Source organism: Rhinoderma darwinii, chromosome 9 (genome assembly GCF_050947455.1).
Source record: "Rhinoderma darwinii isolate aRhiDar2 chromosome 9, aRhiDar2.hap1, whole genome shotgun sequence".
NCBI lineage: Eukaryota > Metazoa > Chordata > Amphibia > Anura > Rhinodermatidae > Rhinoderma > Rhinoderma darwinii.
The window spans coordinates 57,406,354-57,421,185 of NC_134695.1; the positions used below are offsets into that span (position 1 = coordinate 57,406,354).

A 14,832-nucleotide genomic window follows, 5' to 3' on the forward strand; every position below is an offset into this window, starting at 1 on the left:
ATAAATGTACATTTTACATATTATTTATTTATTTCAAGGATTAATTATCCATAACCTTCGTAGAAGATTTCAACCTTTTGCTATTTCAGGTGTTTACTCCTCCAGAATGTAGGACTACAGTTCACCTGTGATGGGGTCAGGAACATTTTCTTACCGTGTCCTCGCTGTTCTCATTTTGTGAAGATCTTCGATGGGAAAAATTTCCTGTATACCATTTTAAAGTAAGTGTAGCATTTTTAGAGTGGAACAAGGTTCTTGCTGAGAAAAACATCATACAAAGTGAATCGTAATAAATGTCAGTTCTCGGTTTCTTAATAATACATAAAACTTGGCATTTGATGGTAAATCCTGCAGAGTTAATCATATAGGTCACAAATATATGCTTCTTAACTTTCATTTATCAGTATTTCACAATCCCACACAGAAAATTATTAGTCTTTACTAGCTTTGTTCTCTATATTTTAAAGGTTTCTAGCACAGCGAAAACCATTCATTGAAAAAAATAAAAAACATTTTTTTTTCAAAAACATTTTTCCTTACATTTTATCTTGTGTATATATTTTTGACTCCTAAGCAAACCATTGCTTCTCTTCTGTGATCAATTACTTATAACATAATTATGTTTTGCGCTAAACAAAAATGTTCTATTTATTTAATTTACATTTTTGTTGTTATAATGTTAAATTTTTCCGTTATTTTTTTTAATGATGTTATTAGGTTGCAGTAAAACTGAACCTACTGTTACAGAAGAGAAAATACATATACTTCTATCTATTGCACAAATTACATGGAGCTAATTATATTGAATGTAAATCCAAAAATGAATGGAGTTCTTCTAAATAGGCCATCAATGTTTGATCAGAACTATGAATGGAACCCATACGTAAAAGAGATTGATCCCTACTGATCAAACATTGATGGCTTATCCTGAATATAGGTCATTCATGCCAAGGTCCTAAAAAAACAAAACCTTTAATGTGGCATCATATAGTTACAAATCTCTTACTACCAGGTGAAATTTGTCCTTTAAAGGGGTTGTCTCAGTAAAAACACAGATGGCATATCGCTAATATATATCTTCAATGCCCGATCAGTGGGGGTCTGACCTCTGTGATCTGTAGAATGACATGGCCATGCTTGGCATTGTAAATGGCTGACCACACGGCCCCCCAAATATTTTGAGCGCAGAAAAATTGTCGCGGCGCTTAGCTGTACTGTCGCTTTTTTTCTTTTAGCAATTGGTGGGGGTCACAGCAGTCAGACCCCCACTGATGACCACCGCATAAGTCATCTGTATATGATTAGTGCAGATCCGACACCCAGACTTTGCACCGATCAGCTTCTCCGGCTGCCTCCGGGCACCGAACGTGAATGCCGGAAGAGAATGGCTCCGGTCATAGAATAGCGGCCGAGCTGCACTAATGCAGCTCTGCTCCTGTTCAAGTGAATAGGAGCAGAGCTGCAATGCAATGTACGGAGTAAACTGCTTCCGGCTCCGTGCATTGCATACTGTGCGATAATCTTCGCCGCCCACAGGCAGCCGAAGCAGCTGATCTGTGCGGTGTCCGGGTTTCAGACCCGCACCGATCATATACTGATGACCTATCCGGTGGATAGATCATCAGTTGTCCGGTAGTGGACAACCCCTTTAGTGGCTTAACAATGGCTTTACTGAGACAACCCTACATGCATCGGTTTTCTCGGTAGATACCTTAATTTTGAGTGGGATCTCCTGATAATCTAATGAGTTTAGTTGTTGGAAGACTGCGTTGGCTGTAAATTTAAATTTAATCACAAAATGTTAGAAAATGTATTAGCCTCTTTTCTCCTTTATTACTATACAGTTTTGTATGGGTTCTGTTGTTCTAGTATAGAGAACACCATATAAAAGAAACATTACGATTTTGGGCATTTTGCCATCTGTGAGACGTAGCTCTGGACATTGTCAATAATGGGTAGCCAGTGTGGTGTATATAGCGGGGGTGGCACAGTAATAGGCATGCTTTGATGTTCTACAGCTGCATCGCTAATGTAGCATTATGCCCATTGGAACCATTGGGTTACTGGGAAATCTAACATTGCATCACCAGGTACAACACTTACTGGTTAGTTCATCGGAAGAACATAAATCCACTGGTAATCCAAGGGCTCACGATAGGTTCGTAGAAGTAGTCACTAGGGTATGGACACAAAATATATCAATGAATTGTTATGCATGAGACATAGTCTTTGCCAATGACTCTCCAGCTATCCCAAACCTTCAAGGCCCGGGCTACACCACACCTAGACTAATTGTAGCGCTACAGATAGATTTTAACTCTTCAGTGACAGCTGCAGTCCAAGATTGCAATTCGGACTAGCTGTAGCTCAATAGTTAAAATCACTCAGCAATGCTACAAGAAGTCTAGGTCTAGACCTGGTTTTAATGTATAAAGTCAATAGAACTTTTTAGGTCACCAGTGACAGAGCATATGTCCACCTTGTCATAATGGCCCAAGATGTTATCCCTGTAAATTTACTATAATCAAGTGTTGATGATACGTGGACCCACTTGTAGGGTGAGGTGACCCCTTCAGCATGAAAATTTATTGTCTTACTTTTAGTGCACATTTTTAAAAATGAACCCTCACCACAGATAAGCAATTGTAGTAGAGCTGAGCAAGTGCGTCAAGAAGTTTTTGAGTTACGATCTTGATCATCGGTTTAGTCCTCATCATGAATTCAGATCCTACCACAAAACGGCTGTCCCCAGTATGTAATCCATAGATTCTTCATTTTTATTTTTTTTAGATTTGTTACAATTCCTTAAATTGTTTTGTCCTCAAGATTCTGGGGGAGTTTTATATCACGTTGTTGCCTTATTTTGTATTTTTATTCAGTGTGGAACACATCCTGCCTATATTTCTCTTCAGAAACGGTTAAAGCATTTCTTGTAGAACAAATAACACCCTAGAAGATAAGAAGTCATTTAAGGTTCTGTCAGCGCTGACGTCAATTATAGTGGTTGAATAGAGTTAAAATGGTCTAACAATACCTGTTATGGTTGGCATCTACACAGGCTTTCTGTTAATACAACTGTCAAGGCCGTATCTACAATGTGCAAATCCTGGCCATCTTCTGATGGAAAACTCAACTTCACTGCAGAGAGGGATTTATATGAAAACTGTCATTGTTTCAGCGGATACAATGAGAATTATATATCAAAACTTTTAAAATGAGCTAGCAAACAAGCCCATTATTCTTGGGGGACAATATTGCAAACACTGTGAAGCTGTTAGCAGCAGCATTATATATATTTCCAGTTTGGTATATTCTTCATATCTCCAAGAGAATGAGAAAATATAAAATTATTTTCTGGTAAATCCCTCATTCTTGGAATATTCTTTTCAGCTGCTTAGCTATATCCGTTTCTGAAAAGGCTGATTGAAAACCAAAATGGCTGCCATTACCGCTCCCGTTGGGATTGTAAACTACTTTTCTCAGATTTAGCTCTGATTTATCAGTACCAGTTTGGGGGTTGTAACAGTACAAAATAAGGCCAACTTGGCCTTTAAGACTCTGGAAAGCATGGGTGACAACTCTTGTGAGAATTGTAGCGCGTGCTATATTAGTTGTCATCAAGCGTTTACCAGAAACCAATATAAATCAGAAACTACTAAACAAATCATAAACTATTTAATAGGTAGGTCCACCTTTGCAAACAATTTTTTTTTTATTGTTCCAATGCAGTCTTAATTAAATATCTCCTTTCATTTTGTGTTTACTTCCTTAATGCAGATCTATATGTTTCCATGGTAACAGACTACAAGCAAAATAGTCTGATCCTTCTGTCATATTGCCATCCATCTGTCTTCTTCCTAACTTACCAAATGTATGTTAGTAAGAATTATGAGACAGATGAAAGGGAGTATGAGCATAATCAGACTACACAAGGTTTGCTTGAAGTCTGTTACTATGGAGACACATAGGTCTGCATAGGAGCTGTAGACAAAAAAAATATTGATTGAACAATTTCAATTAAGACTATTTGCAAAGTTGCTTCACTTTTTTAATTTTACAATAGCAAAAATTTGTTGCAAAGGTGGACATGGCCTTTAACGTAAGATGACAATTTATGACCACAGTTGATATTTTCGGTTAGAGAGAAATGTTCTTTAAATGTTTTATTGATAGGACTTGTACATCTGCACAACTAAGCTAATCTACAATGCATTCGGAAAGTCTTCAGGCCCTTTCAATTTTTTTCACATTTTGTTATGTTGAGACCTTGTGCAAAAAAAAAAAATAATTCCCCATCATTCTGCACTCAGTACCCCATAATGACAAAGGGAAAACAGAATGTTACTAAGCTTTGCTAATTTATTGAAAAGGAAAAACTAAAATATTGCATTGACATAAGTATTCAGACTCTTTACTCAGTACTTTAGTTGAAGCCCCTTTGGCAGCGATAACAGCCTCCAGTCTTCTTGGGTATGATGCCACAAGGTTTGCATACCTGGATTTGGGGATTTTCTGCCATTCTTCACTGCAGATCTTCTCCAGCTCTGTCAGGTTGTATGGGGACCGTCGGTGGACAGCCATTTTCAGGTCTCTCCAGAGATGTTCAATTGAGTTCAAGTCAGGGCTCTGGCTGGGCCACTCCAGGACTTTTACAGAGTTGTCTCTAAGCCACTCCTGTGTTGTCTTGGCTGTGTGCTAGGGTCATTGTCTTGTTGGAAGATGAACCTTCGGGCTTGTCTGATGTCCAGATCACTCTGGATCAGGTTTTTGTTAATATTATCTCTGTACTTTGCTCCATTCACCTTTTTCCTCAACACCCACAGCATGATGCTGCCACCACCATGCTTCACTGTAGAGATGGTATTGGGCAGATAATGAGGAGTGCCTGGTTTCCTCCAGACATGATGCTTAGAATTGAGGCCAAAAAGTTCAATCTTGGTTTCATCAGACCACATAATCTTGTTTCTTACAGTATGAGAGTCCTTTAGGTGCTTTTTTTTTTGCGATTTCCAGGCAGGCATTCATGTGTCTTTTACTGAGGAGAGGCTTCTTTCTGGCCACTCTGCCAAAAAAGCCCAGATTGGTGGAGTGCAGCGGTGATGGTTGAACTTCTGTAATTTTCTCCAATTTGCACACAGGATCTTTGGAGCTCAGCCAGAGTGACCATTGGTCTCTTGATCACCCCCCTTACCAAGGCCCTTCTCCCCGATTTACTTAGTTTGGTGGGGCGGCCAGCTCTAGGAAGAGTCCTGGTTGTTCCAACTTCTTCCAGAATTTTTTTTTGTACACTTCTCCAGATCTGTGCCTCCACCCAATCCTGTCTCTGAGCTCTACAGGCAGTTTTTTTCCTCCTCGTGGCTTGGTTTTTGCTCTAATTTGAATTGTCAGCCGTGAGACCTTATATAGACAGGGGGGTGTCTTTCCATATCATGTCCAATCAAAATGAATTTACCACAGGTGCACTCCAATCAAGGTGTAGAAACATTTCAAATATGAGCTAGAGAAATGGGAGGCCCCCAGATCTAAATTTCAAGGGTCTGAATACTTATGTCCATGCGAAATGAGTTTTTCATTTTTAATAAATTTGCCAAAAATTTCTACAATTCTGTTTTCACTTTGTCATTATGGGGTATAGAGAGCAGAATGATGGGGAAAAACTTGAATTCTTATCTATTTTAGCACAAGGCGTCAACATAACAAAATATGACAAGGTCTGAAGACTTTCCCAATTCACTGTAGTTGGTGATAGGACCCTCATTTTCATCCAAAACGCATACATTAATTACTTCAATAGGGAGTAGGGGAGTGATGTAGAACATACCTGTACAGAACATATCATGGGAGGACCAGAAAAGCCAAGAAAAATACTTCCTTGTTTACAATAAATACATTTATGTAGTTCAATTCCATACATTTTTATTTTTTTAAAACAATTATTATATGGGAGTATGGTGTAAGTAACCGTTATCTGACTCTTGTCATGCTCTCGCAGCTTCTCGACACTTTAAGTTATTGCTTGAGATGAGGGAAATCTAACAATGTTATTTTGGGTGCCTATGAGACGATTCTTTCTACTAATTAATTATATTGAATAGTTTCCAGCCTTGCTGTTAAACATCCTCAAAAAAATAGTTCTACCTTACTTAAAAAAATGTTTACACTTTTTTTTCACACCATTATTGGCAGTGTGTACTTTTGTAGACACTAGGACATATATACCTAAAACCAGCATGAGGCACGTTCTCAAGCTGTGGTACGTGTACCCCAGGGGTTACAGGTCATGTCTCTAGGGGACATTCTCATTCTGTGATTTAATAAGCAGCATAGTGTATGATCATAGCCTTGGGGGTACTTTAATGTAATTATTTTGAGTACATGGATTGGGAGCATTAAGAAACACTGATCTAGAACTTCGGTCTATTAGCTCGTGAGTCATTCACAAGGTGCTCTTGAGCCACACTCGGTTTTAAAAAAGGTAAAAAAGTCTATGAAAGATATATCTTATATGTGTGTTTTAACTGCCAGTGAGATGGTTTGGACTCTAGTGCTACTCGATCTGTTACATGACTAAATATTATTTAAAGCTTCCACATACAAAGGACCAGAGAGTCACATGTGTCTCCCAAGCCACTTTTTGGAGAACACTGATGTAGACCATTGTATACTCTGGATTATCGAACATTAAAGTAGTCTGGAAAATTAGTTATTTTAGTTTTATATATATATATATATATATATATATATATATATATATATATATATAATTTTATTTTATTAGACTCTTTTTATCATTAGGACCTCAAGTATCTTTTATAATATTACAGCACAGCCAGTATGTTTGTGTATACAGTATCTTCTATTTTTTTTGTTTTCTTTTATATACGATCACACTGAATATAATGTTCTCATTTTAGCCTACTTTTAGTAAGTGGATTTGTATATTTAGCTGCAATTTCTAGAGCTTTTAGGCCAGTTTTTTTAAGGAGTGGATGGTCCTTAAACAATACAAAAAAAAAATACATCTAGTTATATAGAATGAGCATCGTAGGACGTTATTAAGTTGTCAGCCTGAACTTGTGACTGATAGCCAAACAGAAGAGTGTTTTTTTTTAACTTCATTTTCACTATCGTCTTCATAAATGGACATCAATAAAACAATCTGGATCTTTTATGTTGACCCATGTTTGAAAATTTTAGCACACATTTTTTTCATCTAAAATTTCCATTCCATCTCTTGTTCTATAACAGATACAATATTTTTTACAGGTCATGAATTTTACCAATATATTTCCTTTTACCACAGGAATGATCTTGACCATCAACTGCAAAAAGTGAGTTCAGGCTATCATAAGCTTATGGTTATTTTTGTAAAAAAAAAAAAAGAAGAAGAATCCCCTGGATTTGTTCCAATTGTTTCTAAGTGCATCTCACTTCTGGATGGAGATGGGCCCCACAACTATCGGACTTTATTGCAGCTGCTATGTCTATCACCTTGCTGGTTACACCCATACTTTTTTCCACTGTTCGGCCCTATTCACACCGCGTTTACGTGCTCAAAATTGCATCTAACACCACATGATTTAAGCTTCCCGTGGATATCAATGGGAATGACACGTTTACACATCAGGATTTTCAGTGCTGTGTGTACAAGGCCTTAGGCTTTATTTACAGATCACGTGCTTGTTGCAGATTTCGATGCCGATTTTTGAGCCAAAGCCATAAGTGGTTTCAAAGGGAATAAGACATATGAAGGAAAAATGTATACTTCTCCTCCCTCCTGGATCCACTTCTGGCTTTGGTTAAAAAAAAAATGCAACAAATACGCAATGTGTAAATCCAGCCTTTCAGGGACAGCGTGGATTTTGACAACCTTTTACTCACTTTTATTAAAAAAGAGGCATTATTTCATATTAGAAAAAAGGAAATTCTTGTTAATGTATACCAAGATAAGCATTTGACAGTCTCCTAAAAGATATGTTCCACTTTTTTATGAATTCCATATGACTAAACTGAGGTTTTTGAAGCGCAATTTTTAGCTACAATGTAATCATGGAAACAAAAATCTGGAAGTTATGGGTCTCCCCTAAAATTATAGGTTTTACCATGGATGCCATAAACTTCCAATACTAATCTTCCATATGTTTTATGAGCGTATAGTCACTGCAAAAGGCTATATCAATAGGGGGTGCAGAGATATCAGTTGCACCTGGTGCCTGAGTGGGCACAATGGCCCATCTACGACAAGAAGACACAAGTATTCTAAATGACACATAGCAGGTGGGGGGCCTTGTGACATTTTTGTGGCCATACCTTAGATCAAAGAACATGTAAGTCACCTTATTGTCATAGACCAGAATCCAACCAACTAAGACCCTAGTTACTACAGAATAAGGCTTACAAAGTGCCACTGGCCCAGCACATGTTGCATTAGAATAAAAAAGTTCATAAATCGGAGTTGAACATTTGTACAGCACAATCTTTCAGTTGCCCTAATTTATTTAAAAATAAATTACAATTAAAACAAAACGGACTTGACGTCCAATACCGGTAACAAAAATTTGCAACACCACGCTAAAGGTTTAAATGAAAAAAATATATAACAAAGGAAATACAAAGGCTTTGGTATGGTTTTTTACAATCAACAATGGTTAATTTTGATATGTACTTGTGAACAACTTGAAAAACACTTAAGTTGAAAACTCTTGCAAGCACTTTTAATCGGTATAAGGAATGATCTATATGCACAAGAATGATTGGACTGTGAACATTTTATACAATCTATCTAGGAACAATTAAACGACCTGCTGACCAAGAAAAAAAAAATATGATGCATGAAAAAGTGTATAAAACATCTATACAGTATCCTCGTCAAATATAAATGAAATTAACTTTATTATAGAAATCATTCTGGGAGATTTCTAGGGAAGACAAAAAAGTACAGTTTGACATAAAACAAATTGGATTATATCGAAGACATAATCTACCTTTCATCTACCAAACGTATCTCTTGAGTTTTTCTTTTTCCTTTTTTAGTTTTTGGGAATTAAACGTCAACCTTTGGGGATTACCTATGAACGGAGGGAATATAAGGAGGGTGAAGGTCTCTTAAATAGAATTTTTTGTTTTCGGCAACTGGCCCGAGGAAAGTCGATACAAATGTAGAGTGTCCTTGGACAAACTCTGGGCATCGATATATCTTGATAATTCTTTATATTCGTGGCTTGATCATGGCTTCCATTTAAAAAAACAAACAATTATGACTATCGGAGAGCAGATTCTTCCACCCAGCCTGTGTTGTTCTGTTCGTCATTATATAACAAAGTCAGTTTACAAAGAGTACATCAAATGGATAAAAGTTTGGATATCAAAATGAAGATTTGATCCAAATGATATAATGCTCTGAATGTGCAAATGTCCATTTGTGCAGTCCTTCCCAATATTATCGGTACACAGTTGCTGTGCAGAGAAGTCTTTTTTTTATTATATCCCAAGACAGTTCTCAGTTTTGTTTTTTTTATAAAATACTGCTGAACATCCAACTGTTCTCCATAAAGTCATTGGTTAAATTAACACGATTTTTACTGTAGTCTTGGCCAGTACTGAGACATGTCAGGTTCACTGCCGGGTACTTGTACTGGGACTGACACTCCAGGGGAAATGAGACCTAAAAGAAACCAAAAAGTTTGAATTATAATTTCACGTTATTTTATGTTGTTTTTTTACATCACAATCCACATCTCATGCACTCTGTGGTTTTAGGACATTCATTGGAATTATCATTAAGATGCAGGGCTTGATTTTGAGCATGCATGGTCTACAGAGTGTGATTTCCGTTTTTTTTTTAATCTACTTTTTAATTATCCACAAATTTTTTGGACAGAAGGGCTGCACAGGTGCAGACGCTGCTTGGTGTATGAATGTGTGTCTATCCCATTCAGGAGTGGCTGTGTATGAGGAGTGAGAGAGAGGGTGGAAAATAATGGAATGCCTACCTGTAGAAGTTGTACCAGAGGTGCCCATTGATTGGCTGTTCATGTGTGTCTGCATGTGGGGAGGTGTGTATGTATCATAGCTCCGCCCATTCACTGATGGACTTGTGGGCAGCATGCATGAGTAGGAGGAGGTCTGGCTGGGTACAGGGGGCTGGAAGAAGAAAGAAAAGCAATATTACTGCTCAGTGCTATCTGTGATGTATAAACACAATCACTGCACCTCCTGTATCCAACATCTGCCCAGTGCAAAAATGTAAGTGTGTCTGTGTGTTTGTGCCTACATAGACTATTGCATCTGTAGGTAAACTACATTTCGCACTGTAGTTGTTTATTTAGGGAAATGGCGTTTACCTACAGTTCAAATGCGGAACATCATATTGTAGGGGCATGCACCTCATGTATAGGAGATCAAACTGCAATAAAAGGACAACAAGAAAGAAAGTACTGGTAGAAGTTGTGCACAGCCCGACATAAATGTAAACACCCATAAGTAAAGTTTTGTAAAACCTAATTATTTCTGATTCTATCTAAAAGGACAGTGGATGAAATGTTTTAAACTATTACTATTATGCTTACCAAGTTAAGCATTCTATCGCTCGGAGAGAATAGAGACCTATAGATGCCATCAATAGATGTCATCAGGTGTAAAAATATCTGCTTTAATGTGTGACCAAATCAGGCACACATCTATTCAATTAGTGGTCAGAAACTATCTGCAAATTTAGAAAGATTGTATGAGATTAAAAAAAGATGGCTGCTTTCTTCCAGAATTAGTGCCACTCTTGTCCATAGGCTGTGTGTGGTACTGCAGCTCTGTATCATCCACTTGAATCGGGCTGAGCTGCAAACCAGGCACTAAGGCCCCATGCACACGAACGTGCTTTTGCGGCCGCAATTCCCCGAAAACCCACGGGAGAATTGCGGCCCCATTCATTTCTATGGGGCCATGCACACGACCGTAGTTTTTACGGTCCGTGCACGGCCCGGGAGCCCGCACCGCAGAAAGAACGGACATGTCTTATTACGGCCGTGTTCTGCGGTCCGGGCTCATTGAAAATAATGGCCGCGGCCATGTACATGGCTCGCGATTTGCGGGCGGCTTGTGGCTGACAGTCCGCTGCCGGCCGACCCGAAAATCACGGCTGTGCACATGGCTACGGTTGTGTGCATGAGGCCTAAGGTGGCGCTCCTTCTTGTAGTAGGCAGCCATGTTTTTCCTAATCTTATACAACCTAAAGGCTCTTAAGGGAAGTTGTTTTCTTTCCGTTATCAAATGGGTCTGAATCGAAAAGGTAAGATTGGCACTACGGTTGTCAGACAATTGACCAATGATTGATTTAAATTCTGTTTAGTATGACCTAGGCATATGGTTACCATAAAATGTGACAGGCCTATCAATATATTGCAGAGTATATGTGGGGCTTTCGCGTGTCTTTCCAAAGCCTGTGCCCATTTATCCCAAGCCAAAATGAAATATAGTATTCCAATACAGTAACCCTATGAACCCATGAAAAAAGAATCAACAATGCTCCTGTAACCAAACCAATACAAGTAAAATGGTTTTCTGGAATTAGAAAATGTTTGCTTTTTTTTTCCCCCAGAGACAGTGCCACTCTTGCACATAGGCTGTGTCCAGTATTGCAGCTCAGCCCCATTCACTTCAAAAGGGTATGAGCTGCAATAGTAGACACAGTCTATGGATTAGTGTGGCACTGGAGAAAAAAATAGACCTTTTTTTTTTTTTTTTTATTCCAGACAACCCCTTTAAGCATGGTCGAGTTTTGAAATTATGACGACGGGAATAATCTTTCTTTCAACTATTACATTAAAGAAATAATACAGTTCATATTGTTCCTGAGGCTAATTGAGAAGGGCACAGGTGGCAGGTAAATTTATGTTATGTAGTATGCATCATAAAATTCCATTAATCTATCTTCCAACAGCCCCGTACAGGATGCCTAACCCTAAAAATATTTTCGTTTTGCTCCTTTATGTCTTGATCAGGGAACTCTATGGTGATCGAAGTTCGGGTCAGTAGAACTGTGTGGGGTTCTGGCGTGGCGGGCGTAATACAGACCCTGGGACGGGCCTATGTTGTAAATTCTTATTGTAACGGGGGTAAGAAGCTATGTCAATTCTGGCTTTCAGGCTTTGCAAAGAGAACGGGAAATCTAATTAGGACTTCAAATTAGAATATTTTTGGGAACAAACGGTTCTGAATTTTTTTTATCTCATTATATTAAGAGGATGTGTTGAATAAAATAAGCCACGTATATTAGCACGATACATTGTATGCCCAAAAAATATGACTAGTTATAATCGCAATAATTCCCACTAGTGGTAACTCCCGGTCGTCTCTATGTTATAACCTATTTTTGCTTCAATTCATAGTTTGTGAATAGTATTATTATTATTATTATTATTATTATTATTATGAACTCTTCTAAATGATTTCTAATTATATATTGGCTCTTGCCTATCAATAAAGCACATGAGGATACTCACTTGCATAGGAAGGTTATTCGACATGGTGAAGCTAGGCATAGGTGGCAGCGCACTGTACGTGTTTGTAAGAGCTGAATCTGTTCTTCCCAACATAGAACCTGTTGTGAATGACGATACTGCGGGGGAGAAAGAAACATGTTGTTATAATGTACTTATGGCTTCTTCTTGCAGGTATTCTCCTCACGTCATCACATTTCCCCTGTCATATATTGATCAACAATTTTTACAACTGCACAGTCTATTGTAGGTGCTTTCCAAACATGAACTAGGCCGTCACTGACCAGGATCCGGTCTGATGGCAATGATATAGAAACAATATGTTCCCTTTATTTAATGCCATAAAAGGGGTATTTCCGGAATCAAAAGTTATCACCTATCCACAGAATAGGTGATAATTGTCTGGTTGCTGGGGGCCCGACTGATGGAACCCCTACCGATCATGAGAACAGGAGTCCCGAACCCCCGTTCCTTCTCACTGTGTGCCCAGCATTGAGGAGGAGCTTGAATGGACCAGCAGTCAAGCAGCTATACTTAGCTGTGTTAGTCATTCCCATAGACGACTGCTTCTCCATTCAATGTCCTCACTGCAGTCAAGCAGTGAGGTGGAACAGGGTGTTCAGTACGCCCATCCTAACGATGTGTGGGGCCCCCAGCGATCAAAAATGATCACCTATCTTGTGGATAAGTAATCATTTTTTATTCTGGTACAACCCATTTAAACATAGTTATCATAATGCATATAATATGTAGGAACAACGGGTGGAAGAGGTAGTCCTGCCTCTTCTCCCATTAGTGATATTATTACCACTGTTTCCTTGGGAAGTCTTGGTCTTTGTCTCCCAAAGTCTACACAAACTTGTTACATTAGGTGTTAGAATTCTTGTTATCTGCTATATTAACCCAAACCATTAGTCTCAATTGTGCTATAGTTTTAGGTTGCCCATCTGCTAGGTAGACTGTGCAAAGGTAAATTTATTGCCATTGAGAATGGGTTAAATTTAAAAAAATATTTTTATTATTTACCAATTGCTTAAACCAATGTGGCTTTTCGAGATTTCAAGAGACTGAACTGGGAAGAACTCTCTCATATTCCCGATTTTAATAATTTAGGGAATCATATCGAAGTTGAAATTTGAAAGCAAAGTTTTACAATATTTCAGCCGGTATGATAAATCCACTTTGAGTAAACGCTTGAAATTGCTGTAGTCCATGTACTGACCTGGAGTACTTGGTTGTGGGATTGGCTGGTAGACACTGGTGCTGAAACTACTGCTGATAGGAATGTGACTCGGTGTGTTACTGGCTTGCCGTCTCTGGTTTCGTAACTTTTCTTCTCTTCTCCATTTTGCTCGTCGATTTGAAAACCATACCTGGTGGTGTAAGGAGACCCATTGAGTGATCGATCGATCATCTTACTTAGTCAACATAGTAAAATGCATCCACTGTTCATACATTAAAGGGGTTTTCCCATCAGAAACATTTATGACATATCCACGGGATATGTCATAAATGTCAGATTGATGCGGGTCCTACCTCTGGGACCCGCACCTATCTCTAGAATGAGGCCCACTAAACCCAGTTCTAACTTTTTCTGCTCCCTCTGCCTCCCCGGCCACTTCCTGACTATATGGTCGGGAGTTACAAAAACAGCTTAGCTCGCCGAGCAACGCTGTTTCTGTAGCTCCCATAGTAATGAATGGCAGATACGGAAGCAGTGTAGCATGCGAGCTACGCTGTTTCTGTAACTACCATTCAGTTCTATGGGACCTACGGAAACAGCGTAGCTCAGTGAGCTACGCTGTTTCCTAAGTCATGGTCGGAATTCACCTGCTTCTGCCGCAACACAGAGTGGCAGAATGGGGATTAGGGGGCCCCATTCTAGAGATAGGTGCTGTTACCAGAGGTGAGACCCACATCAATCTGATATTTATGACATATCCTGTGGATATGTCATAAATGTCTCTCATGGAAAAACACCTTTAAGGGGTGGAGGTCTCAAAATAGGCTTTAAAATATTTAGCTCTTGAACTTTTTGAGAACATGCAACTATTTATTGAATATGTAAGACGTCCTTATTGGTTACACAAGGCTTCTCATTCTCTACAGTGCGTTGTGTAGGATCTATAAATACAACTATACATTCAGAGGGCCCCCACGTGTCTGCATGTGTGTACTGTGCTTGAACATAAATGTGATGCATTTTACACCGGAGGTCAAACATCTTATTTAATTACATAGTAACAGTTACCTGTATCCTAGCTTCTGGCAAATCTATTTTGGCAGCTAATCTTTCTCTGGCAAACACATCAGGATAATGGGTTCGTTCAAATTCTGC

General features: G+C 38.6%; 1 protein-coding gene across 6 annotated transcripts in view; it reads right to left on the reverse strand.

Annotated features, from left to right (window-relative positions):
* Positions 1-9,384: 9,384 nt before the first annotated feature.
* Positions 9,385-14,832, reverse strand: part of PAX6 (paired box 6) — a 30,080-nt gene continuing 24,632 nt past the window's right edge. For 4 of the 6 annotated variants that reach the window (XM_075837746.1, XM_075837748.1, XM_075837747.1 and 1 more), the window contains 5 exons: positions 14,746-14,828; positions 13,717-13,867; positions 12,498-12,613; positions 9,993-10,143; positions 9,385-9,664 (listed from right to left, as the gene is read on the reverse strand). In XM_075837746.1, the coding sequence (XP_075693861.1) occupies positions 9,579-9,664; positions 9,993-10,143; positions 12,498-12,613; positions 13,717-13,867; positions 14,746-14,828 (587 nt within the window). In that variant the 3' untranslated portion in view covers positions 9,385-9,578. The remainder of the gene's footprint in view (positions 9,665-9,992; positions 10,144-12,497; positions 12,614-13,716; positions 13,868-14,745; positions 14,829-14,832) is intronic. The other 2 variants (XM_075837750.1, XM_075837749.1) reach the window with 1 other exon arrangement.